The sequence below is a fragment of the Zonotrichia leucophrys genome, chromosome 2 (genome assembly GCF_028769735.1).
Source record: "Zonotrichia leucophrys gambelii isolate GWCS_2022_RI chromosome 2, RI_Zleu_2.0, whole genome shotgun sequence".
In the NCBI taxonomy this organism is placed as follows: Eukaryota; Metazoa; Chordata; class Aves; order Passeriformes; family Passerellidae; genus Zonotrichia; species Zonotrichia leucophrys.
In genome coordinates, this window is record NC_088171.1 from 55,129,089 (window position 1) to 55,142,117 (window position 13,029).

General features: G+C 36.5%; 1 protein-coding gene across 2 annotated transcripts in view; it reads right to left on the minus strand.

Moving 5' to 3' along the window:
* The window catches only part of POU6F2 (POU class 6 homeobox 2), a 313,083-nt gene extending 302,642 nt beyond the window's left edge, over positions 1 to 10,441 (minus strand). Inside the window, exon 1 of one of the 2 annotated variants that reach the window (XM_064703390.1) lies at positions 10,388 to 10,441. In XM_064703390.1, the coding sequence (XP_064559460.1) occupies positions 10,388 to 10,390 (3 nt within the window). In that variant the 5' untranslated portion in view covers positions 10,391 to 10,441. Of the gene's footprint in view, positions 1 to 9,464; positions 9,570 to 10,387 lie in introns of those variants that run through there. The other variant, XM_064703389.1, reaches the window with a different exon arrangement.
* Between the last annotated feature and the right edge of the window lie 2,588 nt (positions 10,442 to 13,029).

The window sequence follows — 13,029 nt, forward strand, 5'->3', positions numbered from 1 at the left end:
TACTTCTGATGAATCCTGGTAAATATCAGATAGAAAAGAAACCCCCAAGAAACCATCCTGAACATGCTCATGTTACACGTCTGTTTGAAATTTAGTGTGCTTTTATTTATATTCTTAAGGAAATATGAGGCTACTTTGCAGCTTTTTTTTTAATTAAAAGAGTAACTGAAATTCACCTATATACCTTAATGTTTGTTGTATCAGAAATTATTGACATCATGATATCTTGAAGATAAAAAAATTCTCAACACACTGACCAGATTAAAAGCACAGATCTTTGTGCAGTTCTTAATTCAATAAAATGCTGTGGTACTTCATGATCAGAAGGAAATATGCCCTCAGATGCATCTGTTTCTTCTGTGTCCTTCATGAGAGTCAAAGGGTACTTTACAATCCAATCCAATGCTAGATATAACCTTTTAAATAAATAAACCATGGTTTAAGGATTTAAAAAGCACTAGATCAAAGAATGTAATCTTTGAGATCTAATAACTACAGTGATGGGTCTAGCATAAGGACATGAGCAGAGTAGAACAAAGGTTTGCCGAATATCCACAGTGCCTCTTGGGTTAAAATTCATTACAGAGTCACTCTAAATCCGTAGTCAGGGGGCAACCCTAAATTTCTCGTCTTGCTAAAATCCAGCATGAACTTCAAAAATAAACTGAAAGCAATATATTTATGGGAAGAAGCTCCAATCTTCAGCTTCTTTTGTGTTGTTGCTTAACTATTCGAAATTCAGCTCTTATTTTCCAAACACCAATTTCAGTTTCAGCCTCCAGGTTTTTGGCTAGACACCCTAACACACACACCCACACCCACAGATTTCTACTGCCCAGGATTTACTGAGTGGAGATGGAGAACTGGCTTTATTTTTCCAGCAGTGCGTGTCTATACCCTCTTGCAACCAGAAGAGATCCAAGCCTTTAGCATTACACTGTCTAATGCACAATGTGCTGCTCATGTGAACTTTCCCAATAAGTTGTGGGGATACTTATGGATGTGCTCAAATGGTTCCATGATCACCCTTTAAATAAGCAATAGCACCAAAACAAACAAACAAACAGACAAACAAACACCTGTGTTCAGAGCTATTGTAAACCCTTCACATGCTGTTTTAGAGCACTCCAAATTTGTCATCTGTCAGGCTTTGAAATTGCGAGCGTTGCTCACCAACTTGCACACAAAAAGTTTTCTTGCCTACTTTGGTGACAAGCTGGAGCAGGTGGTGAATACTGCACACAGACTTCTGGAAAAATCTTGTTATCTTTCTTTATTTCCCACCATGGGCATTACAACACACAAACCATCACTTCTCCCTGCTGCTTGACCAGCATCTTGTCAAATCTGGCTGCAAGATTAAGCTTCCCCAATTCTGAATTCAATATTGCAACCCTAAGGACATAAGAATCAAACTAGAACATTCTGGGTTTTGGAGTTGTTTTTTTCCCCTTTTAATGGACAAAATTGTTTCTGCTCCAAGACCATAGTTTGCCCTGACTATAATGATAAATCATCATGACTGACACTAAGCAAAATGAGTTTGATATTTTTCTGCTTTATCCTTCCACATTAGAAGCCACTTTTACATTTGCCACAACTTTTAACCTTTCTTCCAAAATATTAGAATTATACAAATCAGGTATTATTTCTGCTTTGTATAATCCATTTGAAAAATGTGAAGCACATTTTGTACACAGAAAGGAATGGGCACAGTGAAGAGAAGGTAAGATTTAATGGCCAGCAATCTTGCAATAACTGTTGGTTTCCTATAGCAGCATAATTCTTTTTTATTCCAGATTATTTTATTTCATTGGAACAGTGTCCTGCTAACAAAGCCAGGGGGAGGTCCAGGACTCCAGACAAATTCAGCACTTGGCAGCATCTGGTTCTAGGAGCAAAAGTTATTGACCCAATGACAGTGTCTTGGAAATACCAGACTTAACCATTATCAGAATTATTTGCATCTTAAGCTCTTTTTATTTTTTTAGGGCATATTCAGAAATGATCAGTCACATTTCTCCATTGTTATATTAAAAAACACCAAACCAATGACAGCCTTTAATGTGATATACTATGAAAAATGAAAGTGCATGCTAGTTTGCCACTGATTGGAGACAATGTGATTATAATCCATAAGTTTGAAGCAAGGATATCAAACATTCTGGTCATTGATATTGTTGTTGTTTAAGTCTTAGTCTGTGCTGCAAATCTATATTTAGCTATTTATTTCCCCCCCCCAAAAAAGGATGTCTTCTAGGAGTGGGCTAAAGCCATCAGGTTTTTATTCCAGTAAAACTTCATTGCACTTGAAACATAAAAGCTCAAGTAAAAACTGCATTAGAGCTCGATAAGTTGGATTTGTAAGTGAAAAAGCAGTTAGACATGTAAACAGTTTAGTGGAAAGTACAACATTCTGATACAGAAGTATCACTTACAATATGTCTAGCAGCAGTTGTATAATACTATTAACATGACTTTCACTAATTTGCTTGCAAAAAACTCATGTTCTGTTATTGTCTGTTTCTTGAAACTTGTTTCCATAGCAGGGGGTAGTTAAAAAACACTTTTGTCCTTTACTTGTCCCTGTAATATTTCCTTTTTGGAAGTGCCATTCCATAGCTGGATTGTGTCTTCCAAACACACATGAGTCCAAGTTCCCTGAAAATGCTATCAACTTACAAAATAAAAGCTACTCCATGGAATCAACTACTGAAATAGCACTAAGTTCCATTTTAACTTTTTTTTTTTCTTTTGCTTAAGGTCCTATTCCCTTTCACAATGCCCTTCCCCATTTGTGGATTCAGAACCCCATCCTGGAATGAGCCACCCTTGGGAACAGGTCATATTTAGCAAGCGCTTAAGATACCACTCACTAGATATATCACAGGGTCAAAATTACTCTCTCAATTGTGATTTTGTAGCACTGCTTGTCAAATTATTGGATTTCTTGTAGAGGAAGGTGGCACAGAAAAGCCCACCAAGACAAGACCCATGTGTTTTGACAAGAACCACTATCAGAGTTCTGCCCTGTAAATCTTCATTCGCTTGTGCAGAGGACATGGGACAGCTGTACATCTACAGCAGAGAGCAAGATGAATTTATGAGGCCCTCATCTCTGAAAATAATTTATTCAACTTTGGGTCACTAAACAGTATCAATTACTATTACTCATGTGAGTAAAAGTTTGTTGGAGATAGTTTTGCCATATGTATGGCATATACAAATATAGATATAGAAATATAGAAAAAACAGGCTTATCAGTAACTACGAAAACTATTCTAAACAACTCAAGAAAATTTAATTAATATAGTTCCCCATGTAAAGATTGCTTGAAAGAAAGATTTTTGCATCCCCTCTTTCTTCCTCAACCTTTTCTTTATGAAGCTTTCTCCCACTACCTCTTTTAATAATGGCTAGAAATTTTGAACAGTCCCTTGATCTTCAAAATTTTCTTTTGATCTAACAGTTAGATAAAGCACTACTATAGAGCAGCACTACCAGTCAACAGAGAATCAGTGGCAAACATCAACTAATATTTCTCTTTTGAAGAGAAAGTACTACACATCACAGGGGTTTTGAAGCCAACATTGAAACAAAACCCCTGAAGTGATAGTCTGTTTACCTGTAGCCCTGATACCCTCAAAAAGTAAGTGTCCAAGACCCTTGGGTTACTGTCTTTATTCCTAATAGCCAGTTCTAATTGTAAAACAGTTTGCATAACAATTATTTAGTTAGCATTTAAGCCAGACTTTGTTATATTTATTAGCAGTAACACAATAGGCTTGTTGGACAAGATCCTGCAATTGTTATATATATGAGGAGCCCCATTGAATTCAGTATCATTCTCTGCACTTGAAGCTTTAGCAATTGCAGACTTCTTATGGGCTAAAGTGATTTGCTGATCAACTTATAAGTACATGCTTAAGTCTAGTTAAGTTTAGTGAGAGATAAATATATTCAAAATTGCCTGATCCGAGGCTCTTCCATCTTTAGAATTTCAGAATGAAAAGTTACATTATTAATGTTGCTGAATGATGTAAATCTCAGGAAAAAATAATATTTTGCCACATCTTCATCTAATGTTGAAAGTGCTGTATACAGTTTCTCTTTGATTGTCCTTTTATTTTCTTCCATTTCAGTTGCAGTTAAGATCAGAGAAGAAAAATAAAAGTCTTGTTACAGCTACAGGTCACTGTAAGATAAGAGGCTCAGCAGTCACTTCTATGCACTGTACACACAAAAGTGGGCCAGACTGATATTTAGTTTATCAGTCTGGAATCTAGGAAACATAACAGAGGTACTTGAATGTAAATGCATTGTCAAAAGATAATAATCTACATCACTGAAGGAGTGTCACTTGTCCAGCAATTTAAAGGTCATCTGACATACTTCATTTTTCTCTTACAATTAGAATATAGTGAATATACACAGAGTACAAATCACAGCTTTTTTAAGATTTGACCTCTTAATTGGCTGCTGTGACCCACAGATGAAACCACGCAATAGTACAGAACAGAAAAAAGAAAATCAGAGAAAATTACTAAATATATTTTAGAAAGCTGATTTCAATTAAAATCCAATTTTGGTGTGAAAGGAAGAAAAGTCTTTTTAAGTATGAATCAAAATGATAAAAATTCATATTTTCTGCTGTAAAAACAGAAGTCAACAGAAAAAATGCATTCTTTTGCTGGAATCCAGGCCTAGGACCAAAGAATTTACATATATTAAATTAACAAGATCCAAAGTCCTCTACAACAAATACTGTAAAATATTACAGCCACATTCCTGCATCTCCTTACAATAATAATTCTTAGGGACACAATATTCTAGAGAGTGTGTACAATAGAGTGTTTCTGCAAAGATGGAATGCTTCATTATCAGAGTACCAGCTTGTTCATAAATATTAAAAAGTATGACGTTTTTCAAACATATTTCTTACTGTTTACATTGTCTCTCTACTACTGAAAAAAACCAGTCAATGGGTACCTGTCCATAAGTCTCTCTCTCACAGTCCTGAACTGCAGAAAACCACTGTTGGTGACAGCAAAGGACCACAATTTTTGTTCTGCATATCCAGTGAGCAGCCAAGGGGATATGTTGTCTGGCCTTACTTATGCAAGTAGTCATTCTTACAGTGATGGGTCTAATTCTTACTTGAAAGAACAGGATTTGTCCCAAACTGCAGACAAAATGGCACAATTCCTCACTGTCTTACCAAAGTGGGTGCTAATTTTACATATGGTTATTTTCTATTTGTTTATGTTATAGGCAATTCTTTATATTAGGTTAGAGCTGGATATTCCAAGAGAAAAAGAACTTCTCTACTGCTATAAAAAAAATCATGTAGAGATTGCTCAAGACAAAATAACATTACAGATCTGATCTTCATTTGGTAAAAATTAAACTCCTGGGTACATGTCAGTCTGCATTATAAAAGCAGCACTGACAACAGATTAAACTTCTGAAATCTAAAATTCTGAAAGGTGACCAAAAGTTGCAAAAGGAATGGCTTCTCTGAAACATGTTGTGTTGTGGTTAATCATGAGGAAGAGTACAAAAAAAAAAAAAAAAACCAGTAAAAAAGGCAACAAAATGAAACAGAACAGAAAGACCCACACTGGCTGCAGCAATGTATCAGATTCATAAACTGGGTTTTAGAGAGCTCTCTGTGGGGAAAAAGCATGTTTACCCTTGCATAAATAGCATTTGCTACATGGTGAGATCTCATGGAGGATACACTTAAATACAGAAATAAACATGCTAAACCTGTAGAAAGAGAACTCAAACATAGCAGTAATAACTGCAAACACAGGCTTATTTGAAGAAGATTGTTACCTAATTTACTTCCTCTCGATATACAGAGATCTAATTTAAGCTGCTCCCCTCCCCTTTCCCACTTTGGTGTATTTGCAAGAACCAGTGAACACAGAAATGTGCAGCCAGCGCGGGCCCTCAGGCCGGAGGATCAAGATGGCAGGCTGGCCTGGGCTCCCCTGGGGACAGCAGAGCCAGAAGGGTGATTGGACACAGTGACCTGTCTGCATGAGATGAGACAAAAACAGGAGGGCTGTAATGCTGATGAACTAACCTGTCACTCACAAGCTCAGGTCTGAGGGGAAACAAAAAAAAAAAAAAAAAAAGATGGAGAGAAAAAAAGAATAAGAAAAAGGTATAGTAGAGGTTTTAGAAAGCATGCAAGGCAGAAAATTACAACGTTATTGGAATAATTAGATTACAATTATCTGTTCATTCAGATGGGCTCAGGATATACAGCGAATATGGCATAAAAATCCAGCTAATAGTTTCTATAAGAGCCAAACACCATTGAAGAAATCATGGATATTGTGGTTTGGCATGCAAGGAAGGATGCTACAGACTATTGCTGGCAGGGATCAGGGTTTCATGCCAAACACTCCAGTTATGAATCAAAATCACAATGAGCAATGAGCTTCTAGATCTTGACACACAAGGCAAGGAGGTTGTTCTTCAGAGTACTTGGGTGTTTTATTGCTTGCTTGGGGGAGGAAAAATCCAGAGGGAAGGCTCACAAGCAATTCTGCACCCTGGACCCAGTACACCCAGGTGCTGGGTAGCGGTCAGAGTTGTACACTCTGCACACCATTGCCATCACCAGTGGGAATCACTGTGGACTGGTGGTTAAAGACAGTTGAAATCTAGATTTAAAAAAAAAAAAAAAAAGTAAAAAATGCACTTAATGATGAACAAGTATTTGGTGTTGAAAATGCCTTTAAATCGGTATGCTCCTTCTATTCCATTTGTGTCATACACAGACTAATGCTTGAACTACAAAAATCTGCTACTGTGTCTGATCTCCATTGCATCAGCTATACACATATAGTTTGGATTTTTAATTAGGCGAGTTCACGTTCCATTAGCAGTAAACAAGATTGAATTTAGAGCTACATCTGCAGGACTAGTAAAAAAAAATTGTCATGGCAGAAAAAAAAATGCAATGCTGATATAAAAAGGCCAAATTGTATACATTTATACAATTTTTTGGGTTTGGAGGTTTGAAAGTTAACAAAGACTTTCAATAACTTTTTCTAATACTGTCAGGAAATAAATGCCTTTTCTAAAACTATGCAACTACTAAATATGCAAACCTTAACTATTTATCAATACAAAATAGAGACTTAGATTTTCTGCCATAGGCCCTGCCTTTTGATAGTTATTTTTTCTTAAAGTACTTACAGAAAGTCTATGTCTATTTTCAGCAAAATATGTTAATTATACTGATTGTCCTGAGATTCCCCCATTTTAACTAACTCCTTTATTATACAACCAGAAAATGCACAATTTTTTATCAAAAAAATAATTAAACTTTTTTTTCTATCGTAGCACATAGCTAATAACAACCGAACATTGGACAATTAATCAAAACAAAAACATACTTGAAAATTTTGTGGATTTATGAACCCATTTTGATGCGCACACTTACATATATGAAATGTAAATATGCACACATGCTGATCTGAAAAAAATGTTTGCAGCACCTAAGACAGTAAGTTTCAGAAAAATAACATCTATAAAGTCTAGGACAGAAAACCCACAGCAGTTAATCACCTAAAATACCTAAATTCATTTTTCTTTCAAGTACATGCTCTTGCTATTAATTTTAGGAAAAGAAATACACAAACACATGATATAAACATTTTTCCAGACATTCACTGAACTTTTTTTCATTCATGAAATATGGAATGTTACACACAGAAAAAAAAATCCTTCTGCCATTTCCAGCCTCAAAACCACTTTCTGAGAGTTGGCAAGCCTTAAACATAAAATAGCTAACTTACACTTTCTTACATGTGAAAACAAAATTTACATTAAAGAGATATTACAAGCTTTCAGTTTTATAAAGATTTCAGGGTACATTTTCTGTCAAGAGCACTTGCTCAAAACCTTGCCATTGTATCTCCCTTAGAATCATTAAATATATTTCTGTAAGACTGAACAAGTTAAGCAAAAAGGTAATTAACACAGTCTAAAATACATATTTTTGCACAATGTAGTACTGGCAAGCATGCCCCACTTTTTTAGGTATAAGCCAGCCTAATAGAAAGCTGTGAACGTTTGGAGGATTTTTAATAAAAAATGTATCTTCTATTTTTAAAATATTTAAAGCAATAAAAGTCTGTGGTAAACATGGCATTACATATTTGACATTTTCCGCCCAAAAATGCATTACTATGTACGATGGTATTAATAAACCATGTGCTTTGAGGGACTTCAGTGCTTTGCCATAATTTAGATGAAAACAATGTATAGACTGAGTATTTTTCTACCATTATATCAACATATAGAAAACAAACACTATGTCATCATTTCAGCAGCATGCGTTCACTGTACTGGAAACATATGCAAAAAACCACAAACTTTTGAGAGTTCAAAAAATACCCTTTACCAGAGAATGATTTACAAGTCAGTGGTTAATGAGAAAGTGTTGAGCACTTAAAATTTTGTTAGAAGAAGAAAAACAGGCACCCTTATCTGACTCTGACTGCTTTCACAGGAAAACAGCCCTCCCTGCTCATCAGAACAAAATAATTTCTTTCCCCACTTCAGGTTATTATTTGAAGCAAATGAAAAGACAATGATTTTTCTCTCTTCTGGCTAAAGCTCAAAACAGCATGGTTAAATCACACATATAAAAACTACAGACTTATCAGAAATCACAAAACAGAAAGAGAAGGACTCACTGACCCATTTGGAAGACAAAGACGACAAAACGGAAAAGCTCTAAAAATCAGCTTGTGAGGCCTTTGAGAGATATTCTTCTGGCATTTCATCACAGCAGCCCCAGTTCACTTCCCTGGATACAGGGAGGGAGAACTAAATAGAGCTGTTTATTAAAGCTGTTGTGCTGGATTGCATTAGGAAGCACGAGCAGACCACCTGGACCTTTCAGATTGTGGCAGTGTTTAATTTGCAGGCTGCCCCTCTGCAGCAGCAAAGACTACTACATTTACCAGGCTCAATCACACATTATCTGGATTAGGAGTATAAGAGGAAAAAATAAAAATAAAAAATAAAAGCCACAGCATCTAGCACAGGAATACAGTCAATATAAAAATAATGAACAGCATTACAAATAGAAAGCAACTCCCCAGCAAACATAACACTTTCACTCCTCGTTTCTTGTACTTCAGCATATTTAAACAAAATGAAACAGCAAATTAATAAATACATTGATTTGATAAAGCTCAGACTAAAACGGGGTTTATTAGAAGAAAAGGATGGTAATTTAGTTTTTTCTAGTGATTCCCTGGCCAGATTATTGTGTTTCTTTTGCCTTTCTCACTTTCAGTACTACACTCATTGGTAGCTGAAGATACAGATAGAAAGATGGTACTGTAAATATGAATTATGTGAATCATATGGTTAGACCCTTGTGAAAAAAAAAAAAAAATAAAAGGGGAGTTGAGAAATGGCTGACTCCATACCTGACCAATTACAGCTTGCATGGTCCCTGTGTCCTGCTGAGCTGAAAGATCGCAATCCATCATATGTAGTCTTTGAAAAGGAGAATGGGGGTTTCTGGCATGCATCTGTCAATCAACTTCTGCACTCACAACCATCACCAAAAGCAAGGGAAAAAAGTCAAGCTGCTCCACCAAATAGGATGAAATAGTCATGTGACCTTCAGCACTCTCACACACATACATACTTCCATAGAACGTATGAATTTTCTGCAGATATGAAATGACATTGACAAATACCCAATACCAAGTAAATAAAGTGAGACAAACAGCTACTCACCAAAGAGAAAACACTTGCTGTAATCTTCAGCCTAAAGATTTAATATACCTAAAAGGTATTTTAAACTGAGTGTTTTCTTTAGAGCCTAAACTTTTCAGATAAGGTGATATGATTTTATATATGCAGACAGTGGTCAGAACTTTAACCCCTCGCGTCCTCCTGCAGCCTCTGATTTTGTTTCCCCCCTTTAGCCTTCTACTTTAAAGCTTTTTGGGTTCTTGATTTTTTTTTCTTTAAGTTTCTTTTGTGTCAAAGTGAAGTGGCTTGTGTTGCCATCTTTGGATTTGCAGAGATTATGAGAACTCGATGAAAAAAAATTTCTAACAGGAAAAAAAGAAGCAGGAGCTGAGAAACCTGTGTCTGTACTCACAAGTCAAAACATTTCACTGCTTTACTCCACCAGAAGTCAAATGTTTTCTTTACTGGAAATATATATTTAAGTATTAGTTTATGTGAGCTGTGATGAGCACTCCAAATATTAAATATTCAGACTATGTAAATCCTACTTACAGAATCCTTTCCATTCTGAAGGTTAGCAGAATTTTGGTTCATTCACTGCTCCACTGAACTGACATAAAATGTTGTTACTTAGGAAGGCAAACATTACCATTTTTTTCAAATGGAAGCAGTTTGTTTCATGTATCTCCCCCTCTGAGTTAAGATTTGCAAGAATTTCCAAGACTATTTTTTATTCTTGTCAAAATATATCACCCACTTGTCTCCAAAAACTGAGTGTCCTGAACGACATGCTGCAGCATTGATTGCTGATACGTTATTGGCCAGTGATTGCTGAAGGGTGACATTAATGTAACCTCGTAGCACTTTAACCCTTTGAAGATCAATACAGTCCTCTGGCAATATAGTATAATAACAGCCCATATACTTTTTGCTATATTACAGCTTCATATAAATATTAGTGCATCTTTCTATCCTCCTCAAATTGCATTTCAGTTACTAGTGCAAACAACACACTTTCTAAAGGATGTCAAAAGGAAAAATGCAGAAAAAAAATCCCAGTCTAGTCTCTATGCTTAACCTAACACACGCTTTTCATTTCAATAAGTTCCTGGCAATATTTTGACATTATTATTTCATTTTTAAAGGCATTGAAAATATTGATCTTAGCTTTTATGGTCAATGAAATGTGAGAATATCAACAATATTCTAATTGCAGGCACTTGCCAGTCTCCTACCACAGAATTTGAAGATTCAACATCCAGAAGTGTTTGGAATGTGATGGAGTGCATGTATATGTGCATATATGTGTGCATGCATGTATATGTGTATGTATGTGCATACACATGGAAGTATAGAACAAATGAAATGTATGTTGAGGGAGTGAGATAGGCAGGGAATCTCCAGTTTTTGAGTTTTTATAATACAATTATTTATTTAAATGTTAAGAAAAAACTTAAGAAAGGAAATTTTGATACATATTTTAAAAATTAGAAATAAGAACAGTTCACATGTAGATGCATGGGGGACCCAGAAGTGTTCCTAGGACAACAAAATATTTTAGCATAACAAAGTTTTCAAATCAAGCATTTTTAGAAAGATATACAATATTAACAATGAAACATTGCCTCTGGAAGGAGGAGGAAGGAGTACCTGAAATGTTGTTTCCATCATTTGCTATGCATTTCATCTATAAATATAAATAAAATGCACCATTTGAGCTGAAATCTTATCTGCTTCTTACTCATGAAAGAAAATACACTGAACTAATACCTTGGGCTGCCTTCTGGTCAGCTGAGAATTTGCTGCATCTCTTCATCCAGGACAATTTTACAGAAAAACCAGGCAGTATTGTGAAGGCCATAATCAACATCCATATCATCACAAGCAATTCAAAGTACAACTGGTAAGTGGGTGAGTGAGTAGAGGAGATTGCCTCAGCTGTCTCCAGGAAAACAGACATGCCAAAATCAAATACTGCACATGAATTTGAAAGGAAAGTTAAGGATGTCCATTTTACAGTTTTTCTTCAGGAGAAGCCTTTCTGCAGTAGGTGTGCACAAACACCTTTCAAATTCCTTTCACTCATTTAACTAAACCTGGTGATTAGCACTGCGAGGTTGCTATTAGCGGAGACACTGACAGAGACATTTGTTGCAGAACAGAAATAAGCACAGTGCTGTATGCACACAAGTCTGCACCCTTACATACCACTAAGCAACCAGTGGCTTGCACACAACACCAGCAGAGCTGCAAGAGCTCCCTCCTCCCAGAGTGAGATATATGCTACCTATCTTTTTACCATACTTAACCTACACTTCCAGGAAATGCCAATCTACTATCTAAAATGTGAAACAAAATCCCTGCAGGTAATGCCTCTGCATAATTTACAGCACCATTGGTAATCTGAACAGCTGCAAGAGCCTCCTGTGCTACTGCTGGAGCTGGCCTTACCTCTGAGGAGCTGGAGACCTTTTCCCTCAGCCAAATCTATCTGATCATGTCTGTAGGGGCCGCACAGCTGATCCCTGAGCACTGTTTCATCTTTGCTTCTCATCCTTCAGGCCTTCCACTGGCCGTCTCCTGAAAGGTGTGGGCCCCACTTTGTCTTCTTACTTACTCTGAGGAATTATCTCCCTAACATCTCCCACTCTCCCTACTCACTCACTCTCCTGAAAACACATACTTCCTTTGCTGCTGGAAAGGTGATTTAGCTCTCCTGTCAGCAGTCAAAAAGGTGAGAGAGCAAGATAGCGCCTAATTTGCCACAGGGCAGACTCAGATGGAGAGCAGGGTGCAAAGGGGAACTTGACTTGCCAGGTTTGCTCTAGCACGAGCATCTTGTGGAAAATTATTGAAAGACAGAATGACAAATACTGCTTACCAACCAGCTGTGCTGCATCTCCAACAGAGACCTTCTGTTCTCCTTTGAAACTTTTTATCCATGGCTCTACTTCAGCATACCTGAGAGGAAAATAGTTATGAAGTCACAGCTATCTATGGCAGCTATGCCTTCCTACACACATTCCCCTTCAGCACCTGCCACAAAGGTTTGCATTACTCTACCTAAAATCATTGAGAGAGGCCTTACATAGGAAGGAGGCCGATTTATCACTTAATATTTGACAGTGCAAATTCAAAGTGCTAAAATGCCTGAGTTGCACACTGGATTTCTGGCAGCCAGGGAAAATGTAAAACTGAATACCTTTAACTGCAGTAGACTTTCCCTGTTTAATTGAAACAATAATTTTAAAAAGGTACTTTTGATTAGAATAATGTGCTTGATTTTACCTC